Raw genomic sequence first — 26,195 nt, 5'->3', positions numbered from 1 at the left:
CTCCATCATCACAAATGTGTTCCAGTCCCCACAGCACCCTAGATAATGGCAAATTGGCTTTACATATATAAATGTAAGTGCAGAACGAGTCTTACCCAGTGGAGCACTTCACCTAGCCAAAAAAAAAAAAACAACCACAAAACCATTAAATAATTGTTTGATATCCTATAAATAAATATGTATTTGTTTAAAAAAAGCAAGTTTTCTGTAAGATGCCCAACAACACATTAAACAGTAAACCCCTTTATTAAAAGGCCTGCTTCCCCTAAAGCCACTTTTTAACACGTTAGCAATGCAAGTCTTAATCATTCAAGGAGCCACTGTAGTGCATCTGTTATAGGCAGATAAGGCTCTGGATAAAGAGATAAGGGCACCATAATCCTGAACTCTGAGTCTGCCAGCAGTCAAAGCAACAATCATTCACACCAGAAAGATGGAGAGAACATTTTATGGATGTCTGAGGCCAACAAACAGATCTACTGCTCACAGATACAAGCACATGCCCTGTTACAGGCAGGTTGGAAAACTGGCAGTGCTTCCTGACAGTATTGGCTTCCCAGCATGTTACGCAAAGGAAATTATATGGGATCAATTTTAATTAGGTTTTTTTGTGGTGTTTTTTTTTTTTTTTTTTTAAAGCAGCCTGAAGTAGAGTGTCATCATTCCAGTATCATCTTCGTGTCCTTGTCTGCGGAGCTTGGAAACAACTGGCATTGCTCTCTCAGTGCAGTAACTGCAACTGGAATGTCATCACCATCATCCTTCTGAGGAAAGAAAATATTCTAGTTCTGGTATTTTTGCATGAGGCTCTGTTTAAAGCTGAACTTCCATGGGTTCAGCATGGACAACATGAGGAGTAAGGTGCTGCACTGGATGTGCAGAGGATGGCAAACACAGTGCCCAAGTGTCCACCTCAGCTGATTTTGGTTTCCATGTTTTACTTAACATTCTTGATGTGAGCTTAAGCTCCAACAGAATGTACACCATGTTAACCAAAACCAGGACAAACACTCAGCTTTCCACAAGCTGTCCTGGAAAGTCCCACACCGTGGGAAGGAAGGAGGAGCACAAACAGAGCACACACAGATGTCCACGGGGACTAATGCTATGAAGATGTTCCTGTTGGGACAGACAGACGAGAGCCCTGGCGAGGAACAGCCTGTTCTGAGAAGTGCCCTGAGGAGGACAAGCACAGCACCAAACTGACCACAGGACAGCCTGGCCAGCCCCGACCTCCCAGGGCAGCCACATCCCTCAGCAAGGAAATACTCAGCAACAAGGAGCAGCACACCGACAGGGCTTTGGACAATCCATCAGCAACACAATAAAGTCAAATAATTCAGGCCCTCCAATGGCACAACTGCTACAGTGGTAACACAGACACTGAACTGACCTCAGACCTCTCTGCTGAGTGTCCCTTGTTACTCAACAGAAACTATTTTAACAAAACGTACTTTCCCCTCTTTTATCTTCTCTTTCAGGATGAACAGTCTCTAATTAAAACCTTGCTATTCCTTTAAGACTTTAGAAATTCCCCTGTAAAGTTTACTGAACTAGGAAAAACAACCATAGGATCTGGGAGCCTACAAACCCTAAACAAGTTTTTTCTGTGAATTGGACCATTTGGAAATTACACAGTGACACCATTTGACCCTCAGGGCTGCAGCTGGCACCACGCTCCCAGTCACTGTCAGGGCTGAGTGATGACACCACGGATTGCCACCTTCCTGCCTTCTGGGCAAAATCCCACTGCTGAAGAGGTTTCTGGAGACCCTCAGGCACTTTAACAGACTGGGAGTCAGACCCTGAGGGGCTGTTGGGTCCTGGCCAGCAAGAACTGCAAATCCACAAGAGTACAATAAGGGAAATAAAACATTCAGACCAAAAGCCAACATACTCCTTAAACATTCCCTTGAAATGGCCATGGAAGGGAAAATGTAACATTTCCTTTTCTTCACCTTTCTTAATCACTAGTTTGCCAGTCATAATGGACACACAGTCATCCACCACATGGGAATGTAGGTTAAAATGGGAGAAAAACAATCCACTTTGGCTCAAAAACATCTTCAGAATGAATTCAAACCACTGGGACTGTGGGGGAAAAAAACCCAAAGCACCTCCCACCAGAGGCAACAAGACAACGTACGATTGTTAATACTTGAGAGGACCACTTTCCCTTCAAACTTTGACAAGTATCACCAGCCCCTGACTGTTTCTCCTCTCTACTATCCCCAAGTGAGAACTAGCATTTGAAAATCAAGCCAAGATCTTTAGCATACACACAGAGGTAATCAGCACACAACCGAGCCAGATGCACATTATGCTATTCCTTATCAGCAAGGAAAGAGATTCCTGCAGCAGTAATTAAGGATAATTAAAGCCTCTCTGCAAACTTATGCTACTTCAGCAAGCTGGAAATTCCAAAATGAGATGGATTTTTAAGAAGTTATGTAATCAAAACAAGGAAATTTTTTTCCCCTTTTATATATGCCTAGCAAGGCTCTGCAACCTGAGATCAAAACATCAAGTTAGAGAGGTGAACAAGCTACTCCTTTATGCTCAGTTCTGAAAATAAAGGGGGGAAGTAAGCACTGAAATGTGGAAGTGGATCTTGTGTGATCTGCCAGAAAAACAAAGTAGGTTCTGCTGTGGAGAGAAGTGTCCAACTTCTCAGTTCTGCTTCCAGATCTGAAAGTTGGCTTGGCCCTACTAAAATAAACCTCGTGCTTTGCCATGCAGTAGATGAGAGCACGCCACTTCCAAATGCTGCGCTGTTGATGGGCAGACACGTTCACATCTACCCAGACAGCCACACATCTGCTCTAACCATGTTCCAGGCTGACCAGACATAAGTCAGCTCCAACTGGAAGGCCAAAATAACTTATAGTCTAACAACAAAGTAGAGACTGATATAACCATGGTGGTGCTCCAGAGCTCAGGTTTGGCACTGCATGGACATGCCCGTGCTGCTCCCAGCCTGGGCTGGAACACAGAGCAGGCATCCAAGACTGAGATCTTCTCCCATCCAAGAGAGAGATGGTCTGGTCCCTCATCCCAGACCTTCCCCCTGCCCCAAACCTCCTCCCCCATCCAGAGAGGATGCTGCTCTGGCTGGAAGCAACAGGTATCGAGGGTTTCAATACTGCTTGAAGTGAAAGGACAACGTGAGTCCAAGTCTCCTGCCATGAGATCACACAGTTCTGCCCCGGGGATAAAACATCTCACCACAGGATTGTGCAGATCCAGTCAGTGATAACTCACCATTTGCTGGGGTATTACAGCTCAGATACTACAGATTTTCACATACTGCAAATTGCTGCTGAATTCCCACCCTAACAGCAGCTGAGACTTTAGGCTAAACTCTTTTTCTCTCTCCTGCTGTGCAAATTTAAGACCAGCTTTACTTTTAAAACGTGGAGCTTAAAGAGCATATTGCACTAAATAATCCTGGAAAATCCATCTTCTTTAGGTGATGGAAATGTTTTGTTTCAAAGATATTTATTTAAAAGGCTCATAAAGTAATAGCAGATTTTAGTATCTGTGTTTGAGTAACACTAAAGAGATATCCAGAGGATGCAAACCAAGAGGTCTGAAAATGTGACAATCAAAGCCTGGGAGATCCACTTCATTTTTGCATTCAGCAGGAGATGACAGTCTGTCCTAAGCCCAGGTCAAGCAAACTTTTACCTGCAGTGTTAAGACAGGTGAATGACGAGCCTGGAACACAGAAATAATGGGCACCAAAAACTCCCAGGGAGGTAGAAGGAAATCCAACAGCTGTCCCAGGGTGGAACAGTGAGGGAATGCTACAAGCAGGTCTCACAGTGGATACAAAGATTTCTGTTAAACATTGCCATTCGTTATGCAAAATTAATCTCTAGAAAACTGAGTTTAGCTCATCACCTGTTCCACACCCTAATCCAACTGCTGAGGCTGGTGATGTATCACTGACAAACCCCTTGAATTTTATCTTAGAAGATGGAGCTGGAGTCTTTGATTCTCTGTGGGCATTGACAGGAAGCATTTTTGTTTTATTTTGCCTAAACAGAAAATATGCAAACTCTGCATAGGAGACTGGGAATGAGTTGCTGAAAAATTAATACAATGCCAAATAAAGATTTATTGCATCTTACAATTCACCCAAATGCCAGGGTAAGCATTTCAGAAGTTCACGCTAAGAGCCAAACTGTTTGTGCTAGTCTTTAACCAGCACTCCAAGCAGGATCATTTCACTTATGGAAGAGTTGATTTAAGGGATAGTTAACTGAAGGCAAGAATGGGACCTTCATATTTAACCCTCACTTAAAAACCTCTTTTACATAGATCTTTTCTAAAACACATCATCACGTGCTTCATATAACGTGATTTACAACATCTCTCTCGTGTACCTTGACTCCATCCAGAACAGCTTTTATGACGTCCTTCACTGTTGTCACCATCTCCTTGTCTTCTGAGTTCACCCCCTCCAGCATCACCTGGTCAGACCAGCGGATGAGGTTGGCCAGGCTCTGGTACACGCGGCTGTAGCAGGACGAGATGGCAGAACTGGGCAGCAGGGGAGGGGGAAAAAAGAACAAAAATGAAATTATGGAGACACCATCAAACGTCATGAGAGTGCATTTCACACTGTTAAAAGTGGGATTGCTCTCCTTTTCCCTCTGATATTTGGAATTTGTGTTTAGCAGGTGACAAAGCTCAGGTTTCTCTTCAGTTGCTCAGCTGCAGTTGCTCTCCCGCTCTCCAGCACCCAATGGGATGACAATATGAAAGTACAAACCATCAACAGTTCATCCCAGTTACCAGAAGGAATTATCTGGGCTGCAGGTTAACACAGCGATGCTAAAAATAACATTCTTTCCATTCTATTTTACAGCTCCATCTTATGCCTTAATTTTAAACGTAAGTACTTAAGTACTACATTTAAGTTTAATCTGTATTATTTCAGTATTATTTATGGTTTCCTTCTTCCTTGTTAACTCTCCCCCAAAATGCCTTGGATCATTGAGAGCTGACTCTATTCATTCCTTTACAAATGATTGCCTCACTGTTTATAATGCCTGAAAACATGTAATTAAAATTACTTCTTTAGAGAAACTGAACTGAATGAATTTCAGGTTTGAAAGAGGAAGGGTGTTGCTTTGTTTTGTTTTTAATGAGAAACAGAATTGAAGTTATTGTTCTGAAGGGAAAAAAAAAAGAAAAAAAAAATTTTGGAAGGATGACAACTCTAAGTAAAAGTTAACTGTAACAACAGTGCTCCCAGGCATTTTCCTGGCCATTCTGAAAACACTGACTTCATTACTAAACAAGGTGTGTTAACAGTACTGCTGATGGCAGCGCTTCAGCAATTCTTTGTCAAGTTAAATCAATTTCAAGCTGCATCAAAACCATAAACAGATAAGAGAAGGTGTAATCTTGCAATCATTACTGATACAAGTGTTCCAGCTCTTCCCGTTTCTCTTTGGTATCCATTTTACATTGGCTTAACTCCAATAATTTCATTACCTGCGAGAAAAGAACCAAGCCCACAAGCTTCAATGAGTTTGTTTGGGTGAATGAGGTTTGCAGGACTGGGGAGAGAACTGTTGTCACCTTAGGACCAGGAGATACAAACAATGGCAAGGACTTGATTGTGACTGTTGTTTGGGTTTGTTTTTGTTGTGTTTTTTTTTTTTTTTTTAAAGGATGCTGCTTGCCATTTGTTCTCATTTCAAATGAAATCAGCTTGGTAGGAGATATTTCCTAAACAGGGCCCTCCCCCATCTCTTTCTATGGCTTTGATTTCTTTGCCATTAATCTTCAGCCTGCTTCCTTCTAAGGAGGCAGTAATTGAAAGCCCATTTTGTGCTAGATTTAATTACTTTTTTCCTCGATGCAAATGCTTCCCCTAAAGCAAAAAGAAGTCCAACAATAATTGTAGGGCTTTTTCCTACACTGACACAAGCCTTGCTCACTTTTCTTGAAGGGGATTTGCCATCAAGATCACCCCTTTGTGTCCTGCCGCTGACGTACAATAGGTAGGCAGGGAAGGACATGGCTTTTTGAGAAAGCCAGAGTTCCTTTTGGGTTTTTTGGGAGGCTGAGACAGGCACAGCATCCACATGGGATCTGTGCCTTCATCCATGCAGTTTCCAGAAAGAGAGACTTATCACTGTGTAGAGGACTCCACTGAGTACTGACTGAAAATTCTGCTTATATGGACAAATGTGGGTATCCAACAGTCAAGTTTAGCATGAGTTCACTACTAAGGGAGAACAGATAAAAATTGTGAAGAATAGAAATGTCTGAAATACTTCATCTGCTGAACACCACTTATTTTATATTTATTTCCAAATATATTCTTGGAAGGAAAAATCACCCAGCAGACACCCCCTAAAATACATAAATCAAATCAAGTGATGATAAGAATGACATGTTCTACTCTAAACATATTTGCTGACATTTCACATGTTCTCCTGGTGTAAGAGGAAAGTTTGTTCTCTCTTTTATTAAGTGAAAGCAGGTGCTTTTCAGGAATTTAATGGCAAGGGGAAACCTGGTAACAACTGAGGAGACTTCTGTGTCTGCATCCAGAAGCCTGATGAACATTCCCATTCCAAGAGCTATTGGACTTTGTGGTTTGACAGATCCAACCTAAACTGGATCTTACCTGTCTCAGCCCCAGGACTGACACAATCCCACTTCCTCCTTAATTTTGACCTATTTGGCCTGTGCACTGGGGCCAAACACAGCTGAGCATTCTGTTTGCAAAGCATTTTTCCCCCCACTGCTGCCTCAACCATCCTATAACCCCTTCTTGCACCACAGCTGAAATAAGGATCTTGAATCAAAAAATCTGGAGATATATAATGGGAAAACAAATAGGAACAGTGCAAAACCTGGCAGGATTTCAGGAACCAAACACCTGCATTTCTCTGCTTAGTTTTGTGCTCTTCTCTGTCTGCGCTAACTTTGCTCTTTCCATATTATTCAACAATGTTTGCTTTCTGTAAATCAACAGCTCCAGCATCCATGGGATGAACAGCAGCTGTATCTCTATGGCTTGACAAGTCCACAAATTCTTATAATCCATGATGAGCTTGGCTTTGGCAAATTTCTACTTCTTTCATGGCTTCAAACCCACTGCCTAACTGCTAAAAACATAATACACATAATCTGTTAAAACATAAAACAATAATCTGTTGAGTGAGCACAGGAATGAACTTGGTTAATCTGCTGAAGTACATCTATTTACTTCTGCATCTGATCCACTCAAATCCAAAAAAGCAGTGAAGAGTGAAGGCTCAGACATCTGTAACATCAGGGTGGATAAACTGAACATAAAAAAGGATTACTTTGAAGATAAACTCCTTTTTCAGGTAAAGCTATTGGATTTGTTAGCTTTTAGGGTACCATCGTGGACTGCAGAAACAGCAATACCATCCGAGGAGAATCTCCCACTAGCGAATGATGAATTTCCAAGTTTATGGTAAGAATCATCCCTTCCTCCTCTCTGAAGCCAGCCTGATTTGCTTTATCTTGCCACAGCATGAGCTCCTTCGCAGCAGGGAATCCGCTTTTAAATCATGTTTGAAAACCACCACACAATTAGTAAAAAATAGCAGTCACTTCATTAGCCACCACAGCATTCCATGTCTCCTGCACCATGTGGGTCTTCAGGCAGAAAGGAGAGAAGCTGGGAGCCCGTTGGTCTGCCAGGGTCCCAAAATCCAAGGAGGAAACTTACCTTTGCTGGATGCGAGGATCAGTTTGCACCAAGGGCAGGATGGCTTCCAGCACTTTGCTGGCCGAGCCTGGCAGCATCTCTAACACCTTGTTATCAATTGCCATTTTATCCACAATAGTCTTAAAGTAGCGCAACGCACTGACGACCTCCTTCTCCTTCTCCTCCAGCCAGGATACATTCTAAAGAGGAGGGAAAAAAAAGGAGAGGTGTGTTAAAATTTCAGGGTTTTCAAGGGCAAGGTTCTTTTAACACACATGAAGTATGGTGATGGTGACACTGAGGTACATTCCATGAGGAGAGGAGAAAACCCCTTCTACCACAAACACTTTTAAATTGAGTTACTGCTCTTTCAAAAGAACAGTCAATGCAAAGCTATACCCATACTTTAACTTTCTGCATTACCTGCATTCCAAACTGAAGGCTAATCTTGATCAGTTTTAGGCCAAGATTAATGCTACTGATGACATCAAGGGCACTGCTTTGAAACCTCCACGCCAAACTGGGGAGGATGAAAGAAAAAAACATATCACAGAATCCCAGAATGGTTTGGGTTGGAGGGACCTTAAAGACCAGCTAGTTCCACCCCCTGCCACGGGCAGGGACACCTTCCACTAGACCAGGCTGCTCCAAACCCCATCCAACCTGGCCTTGGACACTTCCAGGGATGGGGCAGCCACAGCTTCTCTGGGCAACCTGTGCCAGGGCCTCACCACCCTCACAGGGAAGAATTTCTTCCTAATATCTAATCTAAACCTGCTCTCTGTCATTATAAAGACAGCACCTTTGTCCTGTCACTATGTGCCCTTGTAAAATATAAGAAAACTTCCAAACAAAAAACTCCACTCTGACGAACCTCCAACTTAAGTAATTTTGTGACACTGCTGGAACAAGGGAACTCACATGCTTTCCACTGTGACAAAGTGTGAAAGCTAAATTTTGACACTGGTGAATGAATGTTGCAGAAGGGAACAATTCACTGGAATGAGGCTGAGCTGTGGTCACCAACTTCCGTGCCACCACCAACACCAGAGGAGGAAATTCAGAAGTGATACACGATACCTTAAAGGCACTCTGGACAAGGGAAAGTTTACCAGAGTATGCCTGGAGGACTTTTAATGCCACAAGTAGTTCCTAAGTGAGATTTAAATTAACTCCTGAACACTGCTAGAAAAGGAGCAGAGAGCTTAACAGAGTCAGATTTCATCCATTATCTCCTCAGTAAATTCACCTTCAGGAATTAATGACCTATGGGCATTGTATGCTCCCCATACTCTTGTCAGCTGTTAAACTGCTGCTTTTCTGCAAAATCAGGCCAGCAGCCCAAAAGGTTTTAGGAGAAACAATTTATAGGCAGTGCTGGTTAGTAATTTGGGGCCAGTTGCATAAAAGGATTAGAATCCCAAGTTCCATCTAGCTCCAACTTTAGAAGTCTAAGTTCCAATCCAAGATCTGCAAACCACCCTGTCATTTTCTATCTCATCTGGGAAGGGCCCAGAATCTGCTGCTGCTTCCACTTTTTGACAATACTGCTTGTCAGGCACCTCAAGTTCTGATCTGCAGCCCACAGTGCCCTGAACTCCCTTGCTGAGGAGCATCCTGGCAACCCACCGACACGAAAAAGGGCATTTCCCATTTTGCAGGCTTGTGCCCTCACCACTGCACAGCTTAATCTGGGATAGAGAATCATGAAAACATTTAGGTTGGAAACAAACCTCTGAGATCGCTGAGTCCAATCATTCATCTGTGGAGAGGTTCAGACTCTCCCCGAAGGTTTTGCGCTTCACATGAAATGATCACACGTTTCAGGGCTCAGAGAATCCGTGTGCTCCCCGAGCGAGTATGACCATGGCCCAGCACTCAGAGCTCTCAAACAGAAGTGAAAAAATGTGGGCTGCAGTTCCTGCTCCAGTGGTTGTTTATGGATTTCATTCAACAACTGTTTCCCGTAGAAAGGCTTGAGATTTAATAGCTTAAGCACTGCCCTGGTGCATGGGAGGGATGGGTCTGACTGAGAGTTCAGAATGGCAAGTGGAAACACAAACCCTTCCATCGAGCATACCAAGGCACGTGAGTCCAGCCACTGGACACTATCTGGGACACAGCCTCTTTTTGGTTTTTTTTAAACAGCTTCCCTACTAGCTCTTTGGGCGATATTCCCTAAGAACACTTTTTGATGAATCTTCTTCCAAGGTCCAAATGTTTCATATGCAGGTGTGTGCATGTGTGCGTAGAACCATGAAATCCCAGGATGGTTTGGGTGGGAGGGACCTTAAAGCTCATCTCATTCCATCCCCTGCCATGGGCAGGGACACTTTCCACTAGACCAGGTTGCTCCAAGCCCCATCCAACCTGGCTTTCAACATTTCCAGGGATGGGGCATCCACCCCTTCCCCTTTTGGGCATTACATGAGAAAAACTTAAAATTCAGACAAAACATCATCTCCACTCCCCTGCCTGACACATGGAGATATTTTTGGATGATTTTCGAAGCTTCCCCTTAAATAATCACTGGAAATGCATCATGTATGAGACACAGACGACCAGTGAGCTGTACAGAATACACCCAATTACAAAAGCTGGAACCATCCCTTTTTCCCCTGCATTTTGGCAGTGAAAAACATATCATAAATCTGCATATAATGTTAAAGGACACTGTAGTACCTACAACTATGCCCCACGATAAGAATCAAAGACAGCGTCCAGGGGACAAAAAGAGGCTCTGAAAAACCTCCTCCAATGTTGCCCTCATCAAGGTATAAAGGGGAAGAGGAGAAGAAGATGTTTGCATGGGCTGAGCACAACCTTCAGCTCACACATGGTGATTTTACATTAATTTTTAGTATTGCTATTTCTGCTCTACAGTGATTATCTACTTCAAGAGCACGAAAATAGCATCTTAAGTACTCAAGAGGGAGAAAAGGATGATATTTGGTTTGTCAAGTGTGCCTTCTGACAGAAAATCTCCTGTTTGTCAACTGATGTCTATATTCCAGTGAGAAAACCTGGCAGCAATCCAGGCATATCCTCTTCCTCACTCCCTCCACACAAAGCTAATGAGCTGCCTGCATCCAACTAATTGATTAGTTGGCCAGTAGCTATTAAAATAGATAAGGAATGAGCCAGAAGTCCACAATATTTCACAGTATAAAAATGAATACAGCTTAAATAACTATGTACAGTAATAAAAATTATTGCAAGTGTTTTGTTTTCCAATAAAAAAGTCCTGATCTGTGCATAAAAAAAGGGTTTGCTGACCAGCATGGCTTATTAGTAAATCCTCTTGCATCATTTTTAGGGGAAGGAAAGAGAAGCAACAACTTCATCTATTATTAATATACTAATATCTATTTGATATAGAACAGCATTTTCAAAAAGGGCTCTTCATTTTCTAAAGTATTTAATGTGGTCACACATCAATTTAAAGGAAGGTATCTCAAGATACCATCCTGAAACATCATTTGAATTAAAAGCCTTCAAGGAGTACTCTCAGATTTATTTTTTATTTTATTTTTTAAACAGCAGCGAGCAACGCAAGGTGCTCAGCTCCTTAGAAAGCATATTCACAGCCCCCTGGGGGGGTAAAAAATACAGTCTGGGGGAAAAAAAACCCTCATCATCTTCCACTTGATGGTGCAGAATAGGGTGAGGAAGCCCTGCAGCAACTCCTCTGGGCGTTAAGCAAATCAGGCAGCCTAAGATAACTGTATCTTGCTGGCTGCTCTCAATAACACCACAACAACCCTCAGCAGAGATAATCTAAAAAAGTTTGCGTGTCTGGCACTGCACATTGGATGAGACCTTTAACAACTGGGAGATGTTATGAATTATCATAAATAACCTCGATTGTTCTTAACTTTTGGCTTCGACTTAATACTTGAAAACTGACTGCAGCAGCATTGCTACAGAGAGAGTCTCCAGCCTACACAATCGGGTCACAACAGGAGAGGAGATAACACTGACAGGTTTGTGACCTCAGCTCTTGGAGGACCTGAAGTATGCCGGGTCTGAGGAACATTGTGCTGGGATCAGCAGCTGCTGGGACACATCTGCTTGACTCTCCCTGCTGATGTCACCAGAGATTGAGCACATCTTTGGAACATCTTCAAGGACTTGCTTGCCTGGGTTTGGGGTTTTCAAATGCATCACACCCCAAAACCAGGCAGTTATTTGGAAGCTGCAAGCTTAACCCACAGGGCGTGCATGTGGGGAGGATGTGTCAGGCCATACAGCACGTTCCATAGCGAGATATTTAAATGCTTATGGAAGGAGGTCTCATCATACCCTCCAAAGGGAAGGACATGCCTTGATTTAATACCACATAGTGCAGTGTATAAATAACTATAAAGTAACCCTGAGGATCCCTGAGCTGCAGAATTCTGCAGAGGGCAAAGTCATGCACAGGAATATGATAAAGCGAGTGCCAGAGAGCAAGAAACCATCTGGATTGACAGAACATGGCCTTGGCTTACTTTGTTCACTGACTTCTCCGGTGTTTTCACTGTCAGGTCAGCTGGTTTTCCTTTCTTTGAAGGTGTTCTCTTTATTTTTGGTGAATGAAACTTGCCCTTCAACTTCATGGTGAACGAGGAGAGATGAGAACGCTCAGAATCTGGAAAGACACAGAAACACGTTACAGGATTGGGGTAAATTTGTTGAAATCAGGGACATTTTGTTACAGTATTATCTGGAAGATACTTGCACCATGTACATTTATTGAGTGGATCACGATAAAAAAAATAATTAAAAAATCTCTATTATGTATCCAACCACAATATCCCCACCATTTCCCGATTCACCTTGGAGGAAAAAGTGCTGCAGAGCAAAGGCAGGAATTGCTGCTGCTCCATGCCTTGAAGAGGAAAACCACCTCTCTTCAAAGCACTTATCTCCAGCAGATTCCAAAGCACTTTACAAAGGAGGTAATCATCACCCCTCTTTTGCAGATGAGCAACTGAGTCAAGGGGATGAAGTGACTTGTTCACAGACTTCTGGCATGTGGGTGTGCAGGCAGGGCTCTGCCTGCTACCCAGGACTTGTGGCTAGAAAGGAGAACACAACCCAAGATAATGCCCTTCCCAGGATGCTGATCTCTACCCGCTTGGTAGCATCAATTTCGAATGTGGCTCCGTGGGTAATCTGAACAAAAATGTCACTTGCCATGGATTTCACTTCCAATATCCCAAACTGGACAACAGAGGAACCACTTCAATACCAGGGCATCATTCCAGAGGCTTAACAGCAGAACTGCTCAGCCCTTTTAAAAATTGTGTTTTCATGGGTTTTTTGGATATCTCAAAGCAGAAGTCTCAAAGGTTTGCAATCAGCCATATGCAGACTCACAGTTGAAATATATTTTTATCTGTAGCCACGAAGCTAAAATAAAACTAAGCTGCCTTGTAGAGAGCAATTTAGAATGCATTTTGAGCAAAGAGCACTTTAATAAATGAAGGTCTGAATTGCTCTCTAGTGACCCAGATAATTCAACAGAAGTTACCCAACTTGTCTTTAACTACATTAGCAAGAAAAGTGAGCAGTTTTGCTGCACGTTTCATTTTCCTTTTAGATTATCTGGGAATTCACTGCACTGGCTGCAGTGAGTTAAAAGGACAGCCCTGTGCACGCAGCACTGCACCACCTCGTTAGCATGCAGACTGCAAACAGCAAGGGGCTGCTGAGTCAAATCTAGCACCCAGGAGCCCAATACCACACGGCAGTGCGAACACTGCTCCTGTACTCAGAAACCACCTAACCACAGCCAAGGGAAGGAACCTGCACTTGCCTCCCTCCCCGTGAGGGTTGTCTCCCTTTAAACTTGGTTTCCTCGTAGTGTGTTAAGACCCTGCTATGAGCACATTCACCAGGGCCAACCCTCTGGTTAGGTATGTCCTCCAGACCAAAATCTGGTAGGATCCTACGGATAGAAGCTGCACGAGCACCGATCCTAATCTAGTCTGGCTGCAGAGCTGTTCTCCACTTACAGAAATAAATGTTTTTCAAAGTTTTCTTCCTATCATCAAGTCCTGTTTAGTTCACTGGGGAGGGAGACACTGAAAACCTTGGTCACTGCAGATAAATCCAGGCATATCAGTTGGCCTCTGAAGAATCACTCACAGCAGCTGGCACCCCAACTTAGCAACAATTTACGTCAGTGCTTTGCATCCATGAGGGGATCTCCAAACCTTTAAAACCTCTCTGGCTCCACAGGGTGCTGAAGGTCACCACTGAAAACAGTTCCTGGCTGTTGTGATAACGCTCTTGCACTCCCTCCCCAAAAAATCATTTGTATTTATTGCGTACACCATCTGAGAATTTCCACTCATGCACGCATACGCACGCTTGCCAAGAGGAGTCATGGCTCTGAATTAATTTTTTTGAGAACTGGCAAACAATTACAATAATTAATCTACAGGGAAATAATGGTAGCGGTAACAAATTGTGTCTGGCTCCTCCACGGGCTGCAGTGAGATCCAAACTGCTGGTCTCATTAAGAAAACACTCAATGCCTACAAAACCCGTGGTTGCCCATGGTGATAACTTTGCCTTGTAGGGACAATATCTGGAAGGGAGAAAGATTTCAGAAGACTACCACTTCCTTTTTTCCTGGCCACCAGACATCTCTACCCACCTCTATGGAGCAAGCACTCTTATGGCCGAACCAATGTGTGTGCATGGTCAGGAACTTCCAAAAGATATTTTGTCAGCAGAGAAAGTTTCTTTTCTGCTGACAGCAGACCTCCTTCACCACCACCAGCCCAATCACTGCCCTTTACTCTCCTCACCCTTTGGTCACACCAAACACCAAATCATTTGTGCACCACACTCTGATGGAAGACAGACCCACAGAGCAAGGACAGAAGCAGAATAGGAACTCCTTAAAATAGTACTCATGAAGTAAACCAGCTGACATTTGCAAAAGTAATAAACGTTATTGTTTGAACAACCCTGCTAAGTCCTGCTTTGAAGATCACAAATTAATGCAGCTTTTTACTGCCATGGGTTTCCATCTACACCAAGCACTTTCCAGCTCTCATCTGCTCACAAGTTTCTGATGCATTTGCAGTTAAACAAATGAGTCACAAACCAATATTCTCTCACACTCAATTACACTTAGCACTTAAAATAGCGCTTTTCTTGTTCCAAGCACATTACAAACATATCGTTCTCATCCTTAAACAGTCAGGTCTTAACCTTACCCTGCAGATGGGAAGCAGACACAGAGGTGAAGCAACTTGTCTAAACAGAGCAGAGGGTGAGTCAGTGACTCCAGCACAGCATCTCCATCACACTGCAGCCCCTGTCCCCCTGTGTATGGATCAAGCTGTGGAGCTCCTGTGGTTACACTCAGTGAATGCCAACAGAGATTATTTGGGCTTTATGGTTTGCAGGCTGATACATCAGTCAAGCATTATAAACAGAATTTGCTTTGTGATGAGTCTGGATGAAGTGGTATAAAAGAGAAGTGACAGTGAAGTAGGAAAGTATTCCAGCTCAGTGGTCTAAGGTCCCTAAGTTTTTATAGGTGAAGCCTGAAACCCTCCTGCAAACAGCACAGCTGAGCAAGACTTCCTAGACTGGTTACCATAGTGCTGGTCTGCTTTGAAAAAGTAATTTTCTTTACAGTGTATCCCAATTTACAAATCTAATGTCCTGTGTCTACCCAGTTAAAAAGCTCAAACAGCACAGCATGCCTTTACAGATCAAATAATTTGATAACATACAGAAAGAGGCAGAAAACAGAGCCCTGGCAGTGCTCAAACCACTTCTCCTGTCCCTCTGCTCCTTACTGCCTATCTACAGTAACCAAACCCCTTAATGCAGCATTGAGGTTGTTCTGAGCTTGGGAGTCTGCCCGCTGGAAATTATTCTATCGTATTACCCTTGCCTCTTATTGATGAATAGTCAGCAGTGTTTAGCTGGAGTCTCAGCACCAGCTTTCTCAACTTCTCTGATGCACAGGAGGAAGGTACTCTGTACTTACTTCTATGCAGTGCTCAAATATTTTTAAGATAGATGGCAAAAGTCAGGGTACTAAACTCGATAGAGTGATTTCAACTGGAAGGGGAAAAAAGAAAAAAAGAAAGCCCTGTATCAAAGTGTTTCTGTCTCAAAGGAACCACTGACTTTCCATCTCTCCGTATTTCATCTGTCTGGATGCTCCGGGGCTGCAGCACAGAACTGGGGGGAAAAAAAAATAAAAAATAAAAAATAAAAAAATCCCTTCCAAATTACTTTATTATGGATTCGGGTTTCTCGATTTCTGACCGGGAGCCTTGCTACGTCACTCGTTTCACAGCTAATTCCACCCCCCGTTAGCGAGGCTCCCGCTCCGCCGCGCTTGAACTCGCTCCAGCTGTTGAGTCACGGCCCTGCTCGGCTCTCAGGCTCGTCCCCCCCTGGCCAGCACGTGTCTGGGGTCTGACCACACACACACACACCACAGAGCTCACTCTGCACGCCTGCTCCAACCAGCCCTGCTCTCAGGTGTGGGGGCCAGAGGGGGTTTTTTTCAGCATCCCTCAAGCGCCCCAGGCCGGGGAGACCACAGTCAGCCTTGTCCCCCAGCTCCAGTACGGGGTGCTGCCTGCCAGTTTGCCAACAGAAAGCTAAATCTGGGGAGGGAAGAACTGCAGACTTGAAACAAAAGTAGATTAAGAGGCACAAGGGAAGGCAGATAAATCAGCTTATGTGTTTGAGGGTGAAGAAACTAGGCTGCTTAGGAGAAAGCCAGCAAGACAAAGCCCAACAAGGTCCACCCCTGCCATGGCCCAATGGTCACTTCCCACTTGGGTTCAAATGAACGCCAGAAAATGAGTCAAAACACGTGCAAGTTGGTGGATTCCATCAACCTAACCCAGCAGCAAATTATTTAAAGTCAAACTGAAAGTTCGGCCTTTTACAGAGCTCAGTCACAGCAGAATTTCCAGCTGCTGGGTCCCGCTCACCAGCCACGTGTAACCAGCACATGGGAGGCCTCAGAGATGAGAAATAACCCCCTGTTTTGCTTCTGCACCTCCTGGTCATGTTTTTGTCACTATAACATAGCTCAGTGGAAGGCTCCAGCAGCTGGGATGGGCAGTTTAACTGCTCAACTTGTCTAGTCCTTGGATCACATATAACTAATTGAAAATAGACTTACTTTCAATTAAAAAAAAACCACCAACTTTAGAATACAGCACCTTTCCTTCACCTGAAAAACTAAACCCTCCGTCTTCTCTCACTCTCAGTGTGTTCACACACCAGAACCTGCAGCTTTAGAGGAGACAGAACCTTAAAAAAGGCTTCATTTTCCAGCTTGTCCTGACTCTTGCGGCTCGTTAGAAAGAACGAAGTGAAGTCTAAAAATCTGACTCCATGAACGGCTCCTTTTTCAAAGGCCATTTGGGTCTCTGCTGGATGCACATATTTAAAAGCTATCAGATTAAAAATAACAGCAGACATCTCTCCCCATGCCATAATGAAGCTATTGTGCACATTTTTAATCAACTGCTCCTGCCACTTTTGCCACGAGTCCTTTGAAGGCAGCGGTGACTTATGTAATGAGTTACACAACGATGCCCATTAAAATGGCATTTGTTCCCTTGGGCTCAGCTCCATCATTTGGGGAAGACAAAAGGCAAGTCGCAGGGCTTCAGCTAAACCCTAGCTGACAGGGACTTTAAGAGTTCTGAAGCAAAAGGCAAAAATAACGAGCTGGAGTTCAAAACAACCTTTCCGCTGAGGATTGTCTGGGCTGTGATGCAGCGCCTGGGGAGAGCCTCCAGGGCTGGGGCTCTGGCTCCTCCAGACCCAATTCTGCTCTCAGAAACACGGCAGAACAGGTGATTCAGGACAGACAGACAGGCATGTGAGAGCTTACCATGAGACTGATGAAGCACAGGGCTTTCAAGATTTTATATGGATATTGCTACGATTCCCAACATCTTCCTTCCACCTGTATCTACTACATGCCTGTAAGTACAAAGATCTGGGGGCCTGTGTCCTGGCTAAAGCTTTTGGGCTCTCCTGTAAAGTAAACATTTAAATCATGGTGACTGACAGAAATCCAAGCCTTTGAGCTTTCAGGAAACTCAAACAGCCTCTCCCAACAGCCAAGTTTCTCCACAGAACAGTTGGCACAGCTGGTGCAGGAGGCACAATGCGAGGCTCACAAGTGGGCTGTGGGCAACAGAAACCTACTGCAAGGGCACTTGTAAAACTAATTTTTAATAATTTTGTGGTGGAGGGCAGCTCTGTCTGTCTTGCAACAAGATGTTCAAGCTCACCACTGTGGAGCTATGAGGATGGAGAGAATGCACCAGGTTTTAAGGAGAGTTGAAGGAAACAGACGAGGAGAACCCCAGATACTTCTCCACCCTTTCACACCTGCACTGTGTCACTCAGTTCTCACACAGCAAACAGCCTTCAGCCACATTTCACGCCCTCTTTCTCCAGAAGTCCCAAGGATGTTTAGAAGCCTAAAAATGCTGATAGGCAGCATTTGTGCGATGCTGCATGTTCCCAAAAGGATGAACTGGGATCCCGAGTACAGAAGAGACAGAATGTGACAGAACAGAACAGAACTAAAATATCTCTTTTAAACACATCAGCTGCTGCATCACGGGTGCTACAAAAGCCTCAGACCCACCACTTTCAGCTCCTTGAGTTTACTTTTCTCAACTTTGCCACTACCCCCAGAGACTGAAGCAAAGAGAATTCATTCAGAAGCCAAAAAATAGACCTGGTATGGGACCCGGAAAGGGAAAAAAAAAAAGGGAGGGTCCGGTGTCAATCAGGAAGTTTGCCCACCCTAACCTTTGTACCTTAGGTGGAGTTGTTTGTAAGCTGCCCCAAGTCCCTCTCCAGGGAATCCAATTGCTAGGAGAGCCGCCAGGTTTGAGAGGAAAACGATGGAGGAAGGGCAGCTCGAGAATCAAACAATCCTTCTTGAGCGCTAAAGAAACTTTTCCTCCACCATCACGTCACCTTGGAAGCAGCCAACTTTGGGGAGCGGAAAGACCGACTGCCCTTTTTCTTTTTTGGCAACATTACAGTGAATGAGCATAAACCAGTGAGCATTAATGATGTGCAGTGACAGCACACAAACTTCTCTGGAAAAGGGAGGCTCAGTTCCCTCTCAGCTGGCCAGGCAATGCTCACTGACTCACAGGCTTCATTATTTTTATGCCGCCCTCTGGGGCCTCCAGAGGAAGCAAAACATTTTTATTTGTCAGAGAGCACATTTTTATTTTGATTTTTTTTTTTTTCCTTTCTAAGCAACCATGAATGAAGCATCTCCAGCTGCAGCAACCTCATGTGGAAAGAGCTCACAGTGTTTGCAAGGGAACTGGAAAGCACAGAGGGCAACTTATCAATTCAGCCACGTCTCCTGACTGCAGTGAAAATGATTGGGTAAGAACAACTTTAATTTTATGGTGCATTAGTACTACAGCTCTTCTTCCTTCCACTGTCATATTTGGAAGCAAATCTTCAGACTGCAAGGAAGAGAAGATGCACAAGATCAAGTAGCAAGTTCAGAGCAGCTGACCAGGTTGCCTCCTAGTTCTTTTCACCTGAAGTATTTCAGAAGAATCTCCTTGCATGCAGACACATAAACCAGGAATCCTTTAGCTGCTGAAAACTGAACCAATATCACCCAATTGATTTATAGGGAAAAAAGAAAGTAAATGGCAAAAAGGTACAATTAATTGAACAAGGAGGGATTTACGGGAGTAAAACTCTGCTATCCAAGTTCAGCTTCCTCCAGCACACCAAAGCTGGCTTTCAGACTTCTTTTTGAAAAAGATACTGTCATCTATTGATAATCATCAGCAGCAGCAGACAGGACCTTTGCTCTGTTTTATCAGAAGGAAAGCCACCCCAGCAGATTGGTGCCATACCAGCTTGTGAGCAGAAACGTTCACCAAATCACCCACAAACCTTCGGGCAGCATCTGGTGAGTCTCTGGTAATTTTCCATGTAAGTAACTGATTTTGCACAGCCCTGTAAGCCCCAGAGAACTGATGGGAGTACAGAACTGGTAACGTGACTTGTAACTCCCGCCTCCTGTGCCAGCAGCACTAGAACAACAAGAGACCCAAGTAGCCTCCAACACCAACGCGAACGCCATGGTCCATTCTCACCCTGCTCTGCACATGGAAGCACCGAGAATGTTAATAAACATTGAATTATAAATGGAAAAAAAAAATAAATCCAGCTACGAGGCATAACATCTGCATTACTTCAGCAAACAGCCCCAAACAGAGAAATGCAATGGTGGTGAGGGAATCTGCTGAATTTCTCTGTTCACCAAACATGACTTAATATGGGGTCCGTGGGCAACCCCACTCGTCTGGCAGCTCTTGGAGGAGATGGTCATGACAGTGATTCAGACACCTAAAAATAAAGCCCTGCAGGCACAAATATGTCTGTGCTCTACCTGAGTCACCCCAGGCTGTGAGGAGCATGTGAGCCAAGGCTCATCTGTTTCACTGACAGTTCTGCCATGGCCAAGCAAAAGCCCTTCATCACTGGGCTCCGCTTAAAACTCTTTCTCCCATTTTCTCAAGCACATTTAGACTCTTTCCACGCTCAAAAACCTCTGCTAGGCTTGGGTTTCAGTCCTACGGCTGTCAGCTTTGAAACTCGGACCTGAAAGATTATAACCCAGTGTTGCTGAAGCTGTTTATCCATCTCCAAGGTGACGGGATGGCGTCACTGCCACTCGGCAGGACACCAAGCAGAAACGCATTATTTCGGATGTTTAAGGAAAAGCCTAATTGCTCACAACCTGCCTACAGGTTCAACAGCTGAGAAACAAGGTTGCAAATGGAGCCTTGACTTTTTGTCTGCCCCACAGCACTAGCTCTGAATGGGAAAAATGACAAACTCAGCCCTCTTTCATCCTTGGAGAGTAACCCCAGCTCTCATTCATTAGGCGATGGAAAAAAAAAAAAAAAAAAAAAAAGAGAAGCTGGCTTGGATCTGCCTGACACAATTTCCAGTTGCTTTGGACATTGCTAATTATAGTCATCTTTATTTTTGACCTCTGATTACATACTCTTTGCACATTCAGCCTGAATGGCAAAGCTAACCCCTCTTTTCTAGTAGGCTTGGGAGGAACCTCATACCCTGCCCAAGAGCCACCGCCCACGCTCATCTGAGCACCAGAAATGAGATCAAAAACATGGAAAGCATTTGCTTAAACATGCTCAATTTTATTTCCTTCTTTAGCAAGTGCCACAGATCAAGGGCAACAGTCCAGGTGAGGGTGTGATGTAAGCTCTTTTCCAGGCACGTTCCGAGATGAGCAACTGCTCCGCGCGGGAGCCTCGGTGCTCACTGTTCTGACTAGAACTGTGTCCTCGGGGCTCAGATGCTGAAAAGCAGATATTCAGTTCAGTGAGATTAAACATGCCTGCACAACTCCAGTGCACCATGCTGGGGGCTCACATCTCTGCAAGAGAGAGAACAATGAATTTCAGGAACCAGGCCAGCACTATCTCCTGGAGGCACCGCAATACCAGTGTAAACTTCCCTAATATTGCTTACTCAATAAAACAAGGCATCACAGGAGGGCTATGCAAATCCCTCAGCTTTGAAGTACTGCTCTCCTGTTGCCCCAGAGGACCAGCTCTCTATCTCCACGCACACAGACAAGTGTGTGTGCAAAGTGATACAGCAGCACTGCAGGTGTGAAATTTCTGATGCAACCAGGTCAGAAGCTGCTTTTACACTATTGTTGTGCTGCTTGTGTAAAGGGTTAAGGAGCTGCAGGCCATATATCCTCGATTCCATACCCTGCTCTGTACCTGATAGGATCTGCAACCAAACCACCAGCTTTACTGCCTGCCCACGGGCAGAAGGAAATTTTAGTCTTCTATAAGCACAATTTGAAACATCAGTGCCTCCAGCAAGGGGAAACTGAGATGTTAATTCAACTGAACAGCCCAGGAGGGAGCTCCCCCTTCCTTAGCTCTAGGATTAGCACATCCCTAGACCATCATGGCAGGAAACAGGAGGTAGCTTAGGAAGTCTAAGTGGGACGTCCATCTTTACTGCACACAAACATTAAAAGTTACTTTAGCAGTAAACAACCATTTGTGACAACTTTCTATTTTATCCTGTCTCCTCATGCCTGAACTAAAACCTCCTGGTTTTACTGCTCCAATGGAAAATAGGTTTAAAGGCAAACTGCCACAAACACCTGCAGTTCTCCTCAGTCTTTTTTGGCAAATCCGACTTTAAAATAAACAAGAAGACTGAACTTCTACAGAAGCAAACCCCAGCACAGCTGTACAGGCATCAGCAGCAACAGGAAGGGAGTCTGAAGGAATCCATCCCATGCCTAACTCAACTAAGCCTCTACTGAAGATTTAAAGTTTCAGTAATATGGAAACAGCCACCAGAATTTTACTTGTTAATTTCATGCTGAAGAAAAAGCAGTTATTCCTCAGCTACTTCAGAATATCACGTAGCCTAATGCAGTGACAAGTTTGAAAACCCACTTAATAGGAGGATACCTGAGCTTGATTTCTTTGGTTCTTCATTCTTTGCCCCTGTGAAACATTTTCCTTGTATCACCCTGGCCATCTGTATTTAACAGTTACTCTTATCTTCAATGGAAATTACCAAAACTGGGCCTTACTAAGAATCAGTTCCAAATTTTCAACGAGCTTCCAGTTTGCTCATATAGGAAGCTGGCCTGAAGGTCAAGAAGAAACACCTTCAGTGCTAATATACAACAACCTTAAGGGAACTAAGCTGAGGTTGGATTTCACCAAAACCAAAGCTGAACCTTAGCTCAGTACCTCTATAACCCCTGCTGAAACTATTCTTTTCTCACAGAATAAATCTTGGTGAATTAACAGTGATTGTTTGACCAACAGTTCATTCCCTGATCATATCCCATCCCATGCAGAGCATAACATCAAGTTTCAAAAGTGGGGTCTTTTGAAAGATCCAGCCCTACCTGCCAGGGAGACACATGAATGCGTTCAAAGACCACGATCCATCCCAAGGGAAAAAAAAACCAATCATGTTCTAAAAGCCAGTGCCAAGATTCTGTGGTAAAGGGGCCTTAGGATTCTATAAATAAGAAATAATTTCACACAGTATTTCTATTTAATAATTTGGTTTTGACAAAGCAGCAGAACCACAACTGCCAAAGCTGTTTAAGTCTCTGCAGCGCAATGTGCGGCTGTGTGACGATCCCAGCCCTGAGAGGTGAATCAATACCAATTCCAGCTCGTGGCCTGTTGAGCAATAATACTTTGGAGCTCAGGAGGTCTGTTTGGAAAACAGCAGCCAGGCTGAAAGTTCAGCTCCACGAGGCCTCGGGCCATGTGGTGCTGGGTCAGGCCAGGCCCTGCTCCATCGCCTCCGGAGAGCACGGCCCTTGAGCCTGGTGCATCATCAAAGCTTCACTTTGGGATTAACTTTACGCTCCTCCTCTGTGAAAAACATGCCAGAACCCACTGATTTAGGATGCCACATTTAGGATGTCACAGCAGCTGGGTTCAGAAAGACCTGCAGAGATGTTTATAAAAAATACCTGTGGTGCTGTTACTAGAAGGGTAAATACCTCCTAAACCCTCTGGGTTTAATGTTATCAACTGGTAACACACAACCTGCCTGCACAAGCTTCACTCTGGCTGTATTTTGAGTTTTCAGCTGAGTCCAACCAATAAGTAAAAAAAAAAAAAAATTTACACTGCAGTAAAGCAACAAGAAATGCTATAAACCACCTCTCAACCAATAAACCACTGCCTACAATTCTGAAAACACAGAACTGACTTTGTACATATGATCCATGTTTATTATTACCACTTTGCAGTATAAGAAGTGTCTAGTACTAGGCTTTGTGGAAGCATAGTTAGAAAGCATCACTTTTCAATGGCTAAAAAATACCTATGCCTAAGAGATTATGGTGGTGTTGCTCAGCAGAAATAACTGTGTGTTACTGGAGTTGAACACTGCAGCCATCGACTGCAGGACCTCAGCAAACATCTGCTCCCCACCGGGGCAACTCTCCCACAACGCCCTGCACGACTTCACGAGATTTCCAGTCTGTGCTTGGACTTCATTTATTTTAGCACGTGTTTTCAGGGAACTTCCCTTTCCTTTCTACCCTGTTTACAAATTTACACAGCAAACTCACTTTGCCTCCCTCCCCAAACAAACACATAAGGTTTGTCTCTTTTCTCCTCTGTCTACTCTTGAGCTGTGAAGCTCAGCAAATAAACTCCCAGCTACATCTACTTCTAAACTCTGATTTCTGTAGAATGACAGATGGAAGACAGCTCTCCTGCTTCATTTTTGGCAACTCTGCAGTCAGAAGTCTCAATACACTGGATGTGCCCTTATTCCTCATTAACCTGAGAGGCAGTTACGTATCTATTGCAAAGACTGCAAAACTGGAAGATGTCTCAAACAAATCTTGGAAAAGACATTTGATTTGGGAAAAGCTGCTTCATTAAATGTGTAGAAACTCCTGAGTCCCTCTGCAAAAGGCTTCTACGGGCCACGTGACTTTAACCAGCACCACTTTCATGTCTATCCTGATATTACACACAAGTCATAGGTACAAAACACCCATAACGGCTTGATTGCTGCTATTTGATTAAAAAAACAACACTATATATAGCAGTCACATAATTATGAAACTGAACCCACTCATATGGGAACTCTGAAAGATGCCCCTCACAGAAGACATTTTCAACAGGCATTCAAATCACTTCTAAAAGAGAATTAAAAAAAATACAGAAAATAATTCAATACAGTCAAATTAATTTATGATTTGTTGGCAGAGAACAGAGTGGGTGAAGAGCTGAGCTGGTTTTCTGGCAGATGTACAAATCTATACTTTTAGGGAGATCGCTTGAAAATGTAACACAGCAGAATTTATCAGGATAAAACGGGCAACATTCAAAGCCACAAGAATCTTATAGCTCAGACTTTATAATGAGAGGACTTTTCCACTTCCAGGAAAGTTAATTCAAATCAAGATGAAGGCTGGAAACTCACACACATTATTAGTCCCTACACAGTTTTACTTTGGGATATGACTGTCCACTTGCAAAATGGATTTAGCCAATTAGAAGGCAAAAGGGTAACATTTAGGGGTTATTCTCATATATATGGAAAGTTGTTTCTCAAAGATAGAAAGCTAAAGTCTAGCTTTGTTGAACCGAAGTAGATAACAAACCTCAAAGGAAGAGATTTTTCTTGTAGGAATTGTCATTTTTCATTTAAAGGATGCTCCTGTGGTACTGTGAAGAATCAGGACAACATAACCCAAACATTCTCCACTGTAGAGCAGAAATGCCTGTTTTGTCCTCCCACGTTAAGAACCGGGTCTGCATTTGCAAAACAACCCAACAAAGAGGTGCCAACTCCGCTAAAATACTTTGTCATTCAGGAACCCAGTGGAAGGGAAGTCAGCTCCAGGCCTAACAGCAAAGCTCTAGGCTTACATCTAAACAATTGCCCAAACAAAGCCTGACCTAGCACCAAACAGGCAGCTGGTTTTTTCACAGGGATTTGCAGAACGGGTTTTTTTTTTGCCCCTTTAATGTCAAAACTGCCATCTCTGTGCCTCCAGAAGGACTGTGTGATGGCTTTTCATTTTACAGAGCCAGAAATTCGTGGCACAAATGGGAAAGGGGTGGGGATTCAGAGGACACTTCAGTCACACGAAACTGCAGAGCAGATGCAAAAACATGTCAGTATTGGCAGAGGACCTACCTGGATGACAGCAGCTCAACTCAGTGTCACCATGAGTGTCTTTATAGGACAAACGGACTGTGATCCTGAAGCCACATAATATTCCTATAATGGGCTTGAAACGGGCTGCCAGTGACAGGCAGCACATAATAAACAGTTTGGGCAAAGCTGTCCAAGCAATAAGCAGGTTACTGTGAAAGCAATGACCAATCTTCCCAGCAAATGACCCAGCATAACCAATCTCACCATCCCCAACAAGCTCCCAGCCTTAACAGTACAAACACTTACAGTCCTTTTCAACATTTCAAACCAAGAAACCGCTCCCTCATATTCTTAATTACCTCCCACAGCAAGACAGACAGGGATTTGGAGCCTCCATAAATCCTCAGCAGTAGAGAAATCAACCCATTAATTTTCTAGCATTAAGTCTACTAGGTTTATTTTATAAAATTACTAGCCAAACCAGAGTCCAATAATGAGATGATCTATTTGGAAATAATATTTTGCTTGGGGGAAAAAAAAAAAAAAGAAATGCTGTTTTCATCTATGATATCCATAAATCACTGTGTTTACAAACTACAGCTTGGGGATTCAGGGCCAATCCAAGTGATAGGATTTCTCTTCTATTTGCACCGTGTCAGCATCTGCTCTCTTCATGTGAAAACAAAAAAGCTGCCCAAGGAGATTAGAGCACTTTCACACCCTGAACCACCCAGGTCCCAAAGAGTCTGCCTAGTTCAGCTCATTAGGAGCACACTACGCTTTGCAT

General features: G+C 43.7%; 1 protein-coding gene across 8 annotated transcripts in view; it reads right to left on the bottom strand.

Moving 5' to 3' along the window:
• Positions 1–26,195, bottom strand: part of RAPGEF1 (Rap guanine nucleotide exchange factor 1) — an 82,751-nt gene that overhangs the window by 38,572 nt on the left and 17,984 nt on the right. For all 8 annotated transcript variants that reach the window (XM_027911637.1, XM_027911639.1, XM_027911641.1 and 5 more), the window contains exons 2-4: positions 12,196–12,335; positions 7,727–7,905; positions 4,389–4,545 (exon numbers count right to left, since the gene is read on the bottom strand). In XM_027911637.1, the coding sequence (XP_027767438.1) occupies positions 4,389–4,545; positions 7,727–7,905; positions 12,196–12,335 (476 nt within the window). The remainder of the gene's footprint in view (positions 1–4,388; positions 4,546–7,726; positions 7,906–12,195; positions 12,336–26,195) is intronic.

Source organism: Empidonax traillii, unplaced genomic scaffold, assembly GCF_003031625.1.
Source record: "Empidonax traillii isolate 1590-97213 ecotype Southwest subspecies unplaced genomic scaffold, ASM303162v1 scaffold34:size3740991, whole genome shotgun sequence".
In the NCBI taxonomy this organism is placed as follows: domain Eukaryota; kingdom Metazoa; phylum Chordata; class Aves; order Passeriformes; family Tyrannidae; genus Empidonax; species Empidonax traillii.
This window is presented reverse-complemented; position numbering and strand designations above follow the sequence as displayed.